This window comes from Lactuca saligna, chromosome 2 (assembly GCF_052625555.1).
Source record: "Lactuca saligna cultivar CGN05327 chromosome 2, ASM5262555v1, whole genome shotgun sequence".
Lineage (NCBI taxonomy): Eukaryota > Viridiplantae > Streptophyta > Magnoliopsida > Asterales > Asteraceae > Lactuca > Lactuca saligna.
This window is the reverse complement of record NC_136418.1, coordinates 84,399,868-84,412,049: the sequence shown is the minus strand read 5'-3', so window position 1 is coordinate 84,412,049 and position 12,182 is coordinate 84,399,868. Positions and strand designations below refer to the sequence as shown.

The window sequence follows — 12,182 nt, the reverse complement described above, 5'->3', positions numbered from 1 at the left end:
TCGAGTCCATGAACCGACCTGAATCGTCGAGTCCATGAACCGACTCACTAAGTCCGATTTGTGACATCTCAATTTTGTCAATTACACTCCATTCCAACACCTACAACTCATAGATCTGGACTCCTAATGCTAGCACTACACGTAAAGTTGCTAACTTTACATGCATGCAAGGTGCCATGAAGCTAAAGCTCTTAATCCAAGCTAAAATGAAGGTCTAGGTCACGAAATGGAGCCATAGCTAGATAAAGCTAGAAACTCTTTGCATCTAAAGCTCAAGAGTGCCCAGATCTGAAGTCCAATACATCCCCAAGGGCTTAATACTCGAATTAACCTTGAAAATGACCCAACAGTGACAAAATACAAGCTAAGAAGGGGATTTATCAAATGAATGCTCAAGGTATCGACTTGTTACCTTCTATCCACCGCCAAACTGAGGTGGAGGTTGGATCTACGCTTCCTTCCTTGCTCCTTTCTCCCAAACATTCAAGATGCACTCTAAGTGGACCTTAATCTTTACAAAAGCTGAAGAAATGAAGTTGGGTGGCTAGGGTTTCGGTTCTGGACTAGAGAGGCTGCAAATGAAACCCTAAAGGGGAGAATAGGATTCTTAAATAGGGCACCAAGTCCTGAAATTAGGGTTTCCTAACCCAGACCTGACTCGCCTAGTGAAACCCCGGACTCGCCGAGTCGACAACATAATCTGCGAGATGGAACTCGCTCCGACTCTTCGAGTTCTTTCATCGACTCAACGAGTTGACTCATTGATTTCGGGTTCCCCTTCCCTTTTCTTGGTCTGCTGGATTCAGGGTGATACAAATTATCCGATCAGTTTTGAATTTATTAGGGCTACAAAGGTCAGTTTTTTCAAACACAAAAGGCAAAACGATAAGACATAATGTCAAATGACAAATCATAATTTCATATGTAGCTTAAGGAACTCCATCTTGGCTTCATTAGTCATTGGAAACATAAAAGCTTCACGATTCTGAATTTTTGTGAAGACAAGCAATGCTTGTGAAAATTCTTTGGACCATTCACGAAAATCAGAAAACTTGATGACAATGGCCATGCAATCTGTTATTTTTGGGGAAGGATTATTTTGTGGAAAAGTTTGTGTGCTTTTTGTTGATATTGCATCTAATAAAGTTTAAATTTTTTCTTATAAATAGAACTTGTACTCTTGGTTGAACGGTTGTTGGAAACAAGCTTAGACTTCTTCTTTTTACTTGAACTACTTTCATGGAAACTAGGAAAAATTCATCATCATTTAAATTGATTTCATCACTATCTCCATTGCCCTCCATATTTTATTTGTTTGAATTGCTATTATTTCTAAATTGTGACGGAGTCATAGTCTGATCTCCAATGGCAAGGGAATCCGGAAACAAAAGAGCATATTTGATGAAATTATTAGTTATGACAGAGTCATAGTCTGATCTCCAATGGCAGGGGAATCCCGAAACAAAAGATCATATTTTCATCAAATATGCTTAAATTTGTGTTCCTAAATTTGGCATATTCATTACTCTCCTACAAGACAAAAATATAATGTTTAATCCATCGCTTTCCTTATGCAATCATAACTTACAATAATTAAAAAGAATAATAGATCATACATTTATTTTCTCCTACCACCACTCAAGAAATGCCTCTATTAGGCTTCTCGTCCCACCAAGTCCATTTTCAAGCTTCATTAAGCGGTCATAAAGCTTCCATTCATTTTTCTTGTTATCCTGTTTGTTTTTTAGTTGTTTTTTTCATGGTTGTAGCCTATTTTTTGTCCCTCATGTATTTTTGTAAAATCTTCCACCCAACCTTATCAAAGTGAGTACCATATCTATGGCCTTTTCTTAGTAAAATCAAGCACGCATTGACAAACACCATGAACATAAGATTATCCCATACGAATTTTTGGTTTTTTCTTTTTCAGAGACGATTGACAATCAACAACATTAGTGTGGTTTTCATCCATTATCTGAGAATTACATAGTAACAATATTTAAATAAGACAAATATCAACCTAACATCAAACCAAAGTAACACAAATTCATAGAAATAAGAGACTGCAAACCAGAAAAAAAATGTAAATATTATATGCAATTTCACTAATTTCATCAATATCATTAACTTTTTTAAATGATTTCACCAATTTCAAAACTTCTAATCAATCTTTCATGAATTATAGTTCATCAAAATAGAAAGAATGGAAACAACAATTAATTTCTCTAACTATTATATGTACCTGTTAACACAACACAAACACAACACCGGTACATATCGATACAGTGGATTGAAAATCGGAAGAAACAACACATGTATGATAAGTCAACTACTGGTGAGGTGCATTACAGAAGCAAATCGGAAGAAACAAATCAATACAACAGAGTGAAAATCGAAAATCGACACAAGCGTATTTAAAAATAGAAACAAACAAAACAAATCGAAGCTGAAGCTTACCAGTTCAAAGACGAAGGTAGCTGGCACCGGCAACAGTGGAGCCAAACTTGCCAAGTCCACGTAGGTGTTACATCAACTTTGCCACACTTTAGCCAAAAATTGTCATTTGCATGATATGGGTTGACACACTTGTCATGATATTTTTCGAAAAAAATAATTAATATAGAAAACATTTCAAACATATTTTTTTAATCTTAAATTTCATTAAACTTAAAAAAAAGTAAAACAATAAAAAAAAACCTAGAAATTAAAAAAAAAAAAAACGAAACCATGAAAATTACAAAAACGAAAGTTATATGTTATTTATTATTTTATTTTTTTTGCAAGCTCCCCTTTGGCTTTTATCGGCATTTCCCTGTGTTTCTCGTTAAGATCGACATGACACGAGTTTTTTCTTTCTCGTGTGCGAATGCCAAGTATTGCTCCAAGGACGACTTTAAATTGTCCATTTTTGTTGTTAGTTTGCTCGATGTCACTGGAACTAGTTACCGCCGCTTTTTCCTTTCGCTTCGCTCGGTCTCTACACATGGGACGAGTGGCTCTTGAAACCTCAAAAATTTCCTCTTCATTGAGGTTAATCCCGACATGTGCATCGGGCGATTAACTATGCGTCATTTCGGATGTTTTGGCTCTTTTAGAAAAACCACCCATTAAAGTTTCAGAAGCATCGACGTCTTGCCATTTTTTTGACAATTTCAAAATATTCCAAACATGTAGAAATTTGAAATTGGACCATTTCTTATTCTGGTACATTTCGAGAGCTTTTTGCAAAATAGTTTCATCGTTTACACCACTTTGTCATTGCCATTTCACATTCGAAAACACTGCGTTAAACTAAATCACTTTGTTAACATTTCTCCACTTCGAATAAATTTAGTCTTTTTTCCGGTAATCTCCAAGATTCATCTCCATGAGAAAACACCATGTAATTTTTCGGAAAAAATTTGTATAATATTGGCTATTTTTGTAACGCCCGTAGATCAGGCTAGTCAATTTAAGGACAATGAGCATCAAAAATGACTTTTTTATGTAAGATTATTAGAAGGACTAATCTTAACTAAGTTGTAGTATATGTTACAAGGATTCCATACATATAAAAATGTGGAAATCCGAGTTATAACGAAGAAGTTATGACATGTCAAAGTTTCGCGACAGAACCGACACGACACAGTGCGACGTAAATAACGACTTTACGATAGAGAGATATTTGGCCTTAGTGATCTAAAAAAAATTCATAGAATACATTAACCAAGAGCGTGCATAAAAAGAGCGTCCAAATCTAACTTTGTATGAGGAAGTTATGATTTTTCTAAGTTTCAGCATAGCAGTATGCAGTCCAAAGTTCGAATATGAGATCGAGTGGTTTCTAGCCGAAACAATCTAAATGAGAATCGAAGATCTCGTCGATAGTAGTGCAACGGTAAAAAGACAGACGAAAACGGACGTCGGATGAAAAAGTTATGAATTTCCAACGAAGTTTTCCTGTCCCGGCCTACTAAAACTAATATGATAAAATAAGGTCAAAATTTGCCGACGGAGTCTAAACGAGAGTTGTTGAGCATAATCTCACCTACGCGTGGATGTAAATAACTTCTAAAACGGAGCTCGTATGCGAAAGATGTGAATTTCTGAAGTTCAGGGCATGATTTTCGACATTAAGTCAGTGTTCACAACGTGAACTCGGTGATTTGACCTTTCAGAGCCTGGCAGAACCAAGTTGCGATGATGAACGCCATGACGTCCAAGGCCACAATGTGAAATGATGGTTCACGACGTGAAAATCAAAAAACCACCCCTATAAATAGAAATCGAAGGCTGCCGATTTGGTTGCTAATTTCTTCACTCTCTCACTCCCGATACCCTCTGTAGTTGTCTTGAGGTACCCCCAAAGCCCCGGTATCATCCCAGCACCCAAAGCAAGTCCCGACGCTCCGAAGATCCCGAGAAGAAAAGAGTTTCAAGCCGAAGCTCTGCATGCGAGAAGCCTGGTCTTTGTGAAGATCTCCCGGTTTCACCGAAGAATACTGCTTTTAGAGCCGTAGTGTTATCCAATAATCATCTTATCAAGTGAGTGTATAGTCTCTTTCATAAATACGATTTTAATACAAGTAATGTTTGAATGTATTAAGTATATGTTATGAGTGAGTTTGTAGTTACTTTCTTCTAACACATAAATCTAAAGTTTTTGCTATGAAATACATGTTATGTCTTATATATTGTTTGTTTATTTGAGATGGGTGATATTGGCATATTTAGCTATAAAATTCATGCATTATCTTAATACTTTATGTTGTTTTTGTCTCATTTAATGAAAAAAAGGTGCTTAATTAGTTTATAATTTCATTTTTCAGCAAAAATGACATGCTCGATAGGAAAATGAAGCGGAATAGGCGATTGGACGCTTGGATCTTGGATTTTGCGATTCTGGACGCGCTGACTTGCCGTACACGGGTTTTAAGTGACGGACTCGTCGAGTAGGTCACTGGACTTGCCGAGTAGCCCCTGTTTTTTGAAAATCTATATAAAGGGACTTTCAGATCGATACCCTAGCAGATAGATTAACCCTTGGAGGCTAATTGTCGACTAAAGGTGCTGCTGGAGCGTAGGAAGCAAGGGAATCAACCCTACATTCAATTTTAAGGAGAATCAAGTCAAAATCAAGTTTACTCTTACCTAATCTCTTGTTTGAACTATGTTTTTACCAATTGATTTCGTTTTTGTGCTTGTTTCTGCTGTAATCATGAGCTAAAAACTCATAACTTCTGTTTAGGTATATGAATTTGTGAACATGGATTGATTATTCGATTAGGATTAATTTTAATTGGTGATTATGTTTTATTAAGCTTGTTAAAGAACCTTATGTGTTAACAATAACTATTCTTCTGTTAATAAATTAGTAATTAAGTTGTATGAACATCTCTTAGTTATTAATTTCATATGATTTATTGTGACCACATAGTTGTATGTCTAGGAATTACGAATGTGAAACTAGAATTAACTTGAACATAGGTAAGTTAATGTGTGAGCTTGTGTGATACACCATCAACAAGAGGTTAATTGAATCACCAATTTGATTAGCTAATTACAAGTCTTTCTAAACCCGAATCAACAAACTAGGAAATTCATTAATTTAGACAACTGGCCATTGCTTGAATTAATATGTTTTCTAAGGATTAGCTATAGCGAATGTGAATCTAATCACTTTAGTCGGTAACCAATGAAGAATTAATTTGATATATTTACCATAAAATCATCCATGGGAACAAATGATTCAAACCTAAACAGAAGGCTTTTTTAATCATTGAATTTAGTTGATCTTTGTTTTCTTAGCTATTAGTTGCTTAGTTTGCATGTTAGTAAAGTATTATAGTTTCTAGTCTTGCAAAACTAGAGAAAACCCTTTTTTCTTTTACTTGTTTTATTTAGATAATATTAGCATTTATTTTAATTGTTTACCGTTCCCTGTGTTCGATACCCTACTTACCTGAACTAAACTGCTAATCGATAGGTACACTGCCTTTCGTGTGTTTGTCTTTGTGTTTAAGTTAGTAGGATTAAAACTAGTTGGTTTTACACACATCAATGGGTATGGATTTGATTAAAATTGTATGTGTATTTTATATCTACAAGATAAATGTTGGGTAGAACATGGGTAAATGTCACACCCCTAAACCAGAACGGCGGAAACGTTCGAGGGCGGACGATGTCATATTCAGTATCATAACAGTTCATAGAAAGGAAAGTACACACCACCATATATATTAAAGTTTCCAAAATGTTTACATAATTGTATTCGTTACATGTTCAAAAGTTAAATACATAAACATCTTCAAAAGAAGTAATTAACGTCAGTACGTTAATCCCCAAAAGTTGATTTCCAAATCTGCTTAGCGGTTCCCTGAGAATAGGAGTTATTTCAAAGAAAAAGTGTCAAAAATTAAGTTGGTGAGTTCATGAGTAGTGTTTTGAAAAATGTACGCCATTCGAAAGTTCGTGTATGTTTTCCAGAAAACGCAGTATTTCAAATGTAAAGAGTTGTGATTTGTTGTGTTGAAAGTGAATGTATTAGATCCAGAAAATCCCATATTTTCCCTAATGGTTGAGATATGAATTGTTGTGTTTTCCAAGAAAAACCCTTATTTTCTTATAAAAGTATGAAATGCATATGAATGTTCGTGTTATAAGTTGTAAATAATTGCACCAGGAAAATCCCTTATTTTCCTATTAGTTGTTTGGTTTGTATGCAGGAAAAACCCTTACTTTCCTAACATAACTGACAGTCTCTAAGACCAAAAATCGCAAGAAACCGACGTTCTTAAAAGTTGTGTCATAGGTTTATATAATAAAGCTATACGAAGATCGCATTTGTTAGATGGAGAATAGTTTTAATAGCTACTCGTTCATAAAAGCATAATACCATAATAATTGTATATCCGATGAGTTTTATAACCATACTAAACATAATATGCCTGTAACAACGTTCTTCAGGCGTCGCAGCGTTATGACAACTGTCACCCCAAAGGACGGACTGTAGCTAACAGTCAGGGCGCGAGATCATGACTTCCCGTATAGATCTATACACATTTGACACGTTCTCCGAACGGGAGACTCTGGTTATCGACAGGACTTGCAGCATTACTTTCTAATAAAGAAAAGTAGTGTTTGAAGATATACACGTCTCTTGGATTCTCAACTAAGTCCGCATTAAAGTGATAGTTTTGTATGCAAAGTTTATCCTTTTTCACAATGTTTGAACAAGCAAAAATCATAAGTTTTTAGAATGTATAAAACGACTTAGCAATGAAAGGTACTTTCAAATCACTATATATTTTATATAAGTCTAATGCACGCAATGTATGAAAAGAGTTTTCCATAGTAGTAAGGAATTCCAAGTGGTTTATTCGAGAAAACAAGTGAAGTGAAACTTTATAAAATACACGATAATAATCGTATGTTTACTTGTATCCCCCCCCTTATAGAGTATAAAAGCATTTAAAATGTATTTAAAGTGTGTTTGAAAGGGGTATGAACTCACTTGATCGATTGAAGAAAGCGTGACGAAAACCGAGCAGAACTTCTACTCGAGAAAGTGGGTCTCTCGAGATTCTCAGGAAATCTCGGGAGTGTAAAACTTTCTTCCCACCTTGGATATGAAAACCGGGCCTTTGGGATGATTCCGAGGGTTGAAATGCAGAGCTTCGGCATGAGAAAGGAAGGAAATTAGCAATTTTGGCTGGCACCCTCGCATCCTTTTTATAGGGGTCTGAGAGGTTGCGTTACGCGGGGCGTACTAGAGTACGCGCTGCGTACTCATGCGTCATGCATGAGCGCATCCTCGGTCGAAACATTGGAGCGACGTGGACGAATCGGAGCCTAGCATCCGAGTACGCTGGATGTACGACGGTATGATGGGCGTACGAGGGATCGGATCGGTGACTCCTTCTTCGGATAATACCGAGCTTTAATTTAATTTATATTTAAATTAATTAACAAACTTCAAAAATTCATATCTTTCTCATACGAACTCCGTTTTCGATGTGCTTTATATCCACGCGAAGGTGAGACTACGATCTACAACTTTCGTTTAGACTACGTCGGCTAGTTTTGATTTTTTATTAATATTATATTTTTAATAGGTCGGGACAGGAAAAGTCCGTTAAAGTTCCATAACTTCTTCATCCGACGTCCGTTTTCGTCAGACTTTTTACCGTTGCGTTAGAATTGTTGATCCCCTTTGATTCTCATTTAGGTTGTTTTGGCCAAAAGTCTCTCGATTTCTATTTCGAGTTTTTAGCTGTCTACTGCTATATCTGTAACTTAGAAAAATCACAACTTCCTCATACGAACTCAGATTTGGACGTTCTTTTTATGTACGGTTACGGTTTGATGATATCTATGACTTTCATTTAGACACCTAAGGTCAAAAAGTGTTTTATTGAAACTTTGCGTTTTTACGTAACTTCGTATTGCTGGTTTTTGTCGGGAAACATAGAATGGTCATAACTTCTTCGTTATAACTCGGATTTTAATGTTCTTTATATGTATGAAAACCTTGTTACAATATCTACCACTTAGTATACTTAACTAAGGTTTTATAAAAGTTTAAATTTTGACCTGAATTTTGCTGTTGTTACATTATCCCCTGGTTAGAGAGAATTTCGTCCTGAAATTCGCATTTTGACTGGGACTCCAATACTTGCGGGCAGGCATGAGTACTTATGGTCCATTTGTTCCTCTTGTTCCTTTATGAATCTAGATCCTAATGTGCGTGTTTCAGCGGACCTTCATTACTCCGCCTATCACTTCGACCGATCGGGATCGTGCGGTTTTGGGTTTATTTACTTATGTTCTTCTAAATGTTTGCATATTCACTCGATGAATTAGGGCAGCTATGTTTTGAAGTTCATGGTTGGATTCACTGCTAGTTTCTGAGCTTGGATTTGACTTGTTGTAAGCGTGATATTTCTAAATGATCTGTTGGGGGATACTACGGGAAGGTTGTAAAGATTCCTCACATGAGTACTTCGGGGTTTTGAAAGTAGAAACCAATTGGTGTTTGTGTCGGGTTTGTCATTATAAATCGATCGAGTTTCGTTAGTCGATGGTTAAAGTGAAAGGGTCTTTTATAACACATGGAACTGGTATGGGTAGGGTCACACCAATCCACGTCGAATGTTGATGTCGGTACTTCTCATTGTAAGACGTTCGTTAGTGAAATAGTGCATTCTACGTGTGTGTTTTCAGTGCTTTTTAGTCTATCTCCATTATTACTACTATGAAAGTTTTGTTTAATGGTTGGGGTGTTTGTTCGAGTAGATTTTTAAACTTGTGACTCACGGAACTCCTCTGCGTCCCTACTTTCAAATGGAATGTACGTAAATAAGTTATCAAGGAGAAATGTACCCAGAATAACCGTGGGGTCTGTAATAGCCTCCTCTTGGCCCATTGCAAATACTTGGCCTCCTCCACCAGCCTTCATGATGTTTGACTCCAGGCAGTCCCTTCGGAAGTGTCCCGCTACTCTGCACTCATAACAAGCACGGTCTACTCCTACATTTGTGGCTGGAGTAGTTGGTTGGGCTAGTTCTCTGCAGTAGCGGATGGTGTGTCCCTTTCCATTGCACCTAACGCAATGCATTTCACGGCAGGGTCCGTGATGATGAAAGTTGCATCGGTTGCACTTAGGCTGGTTGCCGTTGTATGACCTTGTGGGTGTAGGGGTATGGGTTGTTGATTGCTTTTTGGCGTTTCTTTGAGTTGATTCGCCTCTCCTCTCGCTCCAGGGTTTTCATTTCATGTTCTTATGTTCGTACCTTGCAGTATTCTTATAGGTAGCTACTGGTAGGTGGCTTTGATTGTTTCTTTGATTAGGATTTTTGATATCGTTTCCTTCCCTGCTTGAGTTGACAGAGTTATTGTATGCTATAATGGCTGCCACTGTGGCTATAACTATAGCTTGTAAAGTGGCGGTGTCCAATCGTAGGAATGGGGTCATGTTGGTAAGTTGATTACTTCCGGCCCTTGTTGTGCCGCTAAAGTTTGTTTGAGACAGTGCAGCCGTTACTGCTGCAGTGATAGCAGAGTGCACTATGTTGGGGTCATATAGGGGAGGTGGTGGTGGGGTTGCGTTTCTACGTGCTGATCTACAAGGAGGCATTGTTCTGATAAGGAAATAACAAGAAACAAAAAAAAACTATAAATTGTAATGATTCGAAAGTCGCGCATTAGTGATTTGTTATATCAGAAGTTTGGTTTACCCTTGAATAGGGTTTTGAGTTCGACTCATAAACAGAGTAGATAAACTCATGAATTGGAGGCGTATGCAAAGGGTTTAATAAAGGAAATACATCATATATATTAAAAATATGGTGCGTTACATTTTGTAGTTAGGAAAATTTGACCTATCTAAAGGTCTTCGATTACAAGGTTAAGAAAAGTAAGGACTTTATCCGAGGTCTTATGCTATGACAAAATTTTTGGAAGTCAGACAAGTATTATTTGTTACGTGAGTTGGCTACATGGGCATTAGATTCTGCCAACTGATGCTCCATCTCGAGCATACGTAGTTCATGTCTTGCTTGGCGTGCCCGAAGTTCTATCACTTCGGTTTGAGTTGCCGCTAGCTCTCTCTGCAACGCTTCATTTCAATTTACGATTATCCCATGAGCTAATCCTAACTGTCGGATGCGAACTGTGTTGACTCCAGTGTTCGCATCATTTTCCTCAGTTTGATGGATGGCCGTCCGTCCTTGTTCACCAATGCGAGAAATCCGACGAACCAATATAGGAAGGGCTCTGTCTACTGAGCCCCCTCGCTTAGGTTGTAGAAGCTTTGGTCTCTGTTGAATAGAAGGGGTTGATCATGTTCGCGGCTCCACCTATTCAGGTTAGTTGCCCAAAGGGGCGTCGAGCCATGAAATTCCGGTCGAGGATTAGGATTTTGAATTGGAGTCGTTAAGGGTAGGTTATTGTCCTCGGGATCTGAGTCTGATTCTTCTTGCATTCCTTCTTCAGGATCATTCTCTATCCCTTCTCCATTACCTTGGTTGGAGTAGTAGAGGTCACCGGGGTGATGGAATCCAGCCATTTGAGTCTATACGAGAATAGGGTTAAGAATTGACTATAAGCTAAAGCACATGGAATTTACTCTTAAGTTTAAGGGTTGAAGGCACTCGAATACTCCCTTAGTATTCTTTAATGATATGCTTTTGGTTAGTTTTAAATTTGTTGTCCATTGCAGACACTCCTTGGCATACGTTAGTCGGCCCTTGGAAAAATATAGTTGATCAGGCTACATTCTTCCCAGTTCCGATTACATGTCCCAAGGCATACCTGCACTGCACAACTTATATATAATACTTCTATATTGTTTTAATTATGATACTGACCATGTTATTAATATGAAATGAATGCATGTCTACTTTACAAAAACTAAATAAATATAATTTTAAAAGTATGACTCTTACTCAGAGTGTTTTTTCCCAGTTGCGTTTATAGTTGTATACCAAAAATGGTTTTGATATACTTAATTCACTATAAACAATGCTCTGATACCAATCTGTCACACCCCCAAACCAGAACGGCGGAAACGTTCGAGGGCGGAGGACGTCATATTCAGTATCATAACAGTTCATAGAAAGGAAAGTACACACCACCATATATATTAAAGTTTCCAAAATGTTTACATAATTGTATTCGTTACATGTTCAAAAGTTAAATACATAAACATCTTCAAAAGAAGTAATTAACGTCAGTATGTTAATCCCCAAAAGTTGATTTCCAAATCTGCTTAGCAGTTCCCTGAGAATAGGAGTTATTTCAAAGAAAAAGTGTCAAAAATTAAGTTGGTGAGTTGGTGAGTTCATGAGTAGTGTTTTGAAAAATGTACGCCATTCGAAAGTTCGTGTATGTTTTCCAGAAAACGCAGTATTTCAAATGTAAAGAGTTGTGATTTGTTGTGTTGAAAGTGAATGTATTAGATCCAGAAAATCCCATATTTTCCCTAATGGTTGAGATATGAATTGTTGTGTTTTCCAAGAAAAACCCTTATTTTCTTATAAAAGTATGAAATGCATATGAATGTTCGTGTTATAAGTTGTAAATAATTGCACCAGGAAAATCCCTTATTTTCCTATTAGTTGTTTGGTTTGTATGCAGGAAAAACCCTTACTTTCCTAACATAACTGACAGTCTCTAAGACCAAAAATCGCAAGAAACCGACGTTC

The 12,182-nt window shown here is 37.0% G+C and overlaps 1 protein-coding gene across 1 annotated transcript in view; it reads right to left on the bottom strand.

Annotated features, from left to right (window-relative positions):
* The window catches only part of LOC145029837 (uncharacterized), a 61,731-nt gene extending 51,617 nt beyond the window's left edge, over positions 1–10,114 (bottom strand). Inside the window, exon 1 of the mRNA XM_078978291.1 lies at positions 9,771–10,114. Coding sequence (XP_078834417.1) covers positions 9,771–10,114 — 344 coding nt within the window. The remainder of the gene's footprint in view (positions 1–9,770) is intronic.
* Between the last annotated feature and the right edge of the window lie 2,068 nt (positions 10,115–12,182).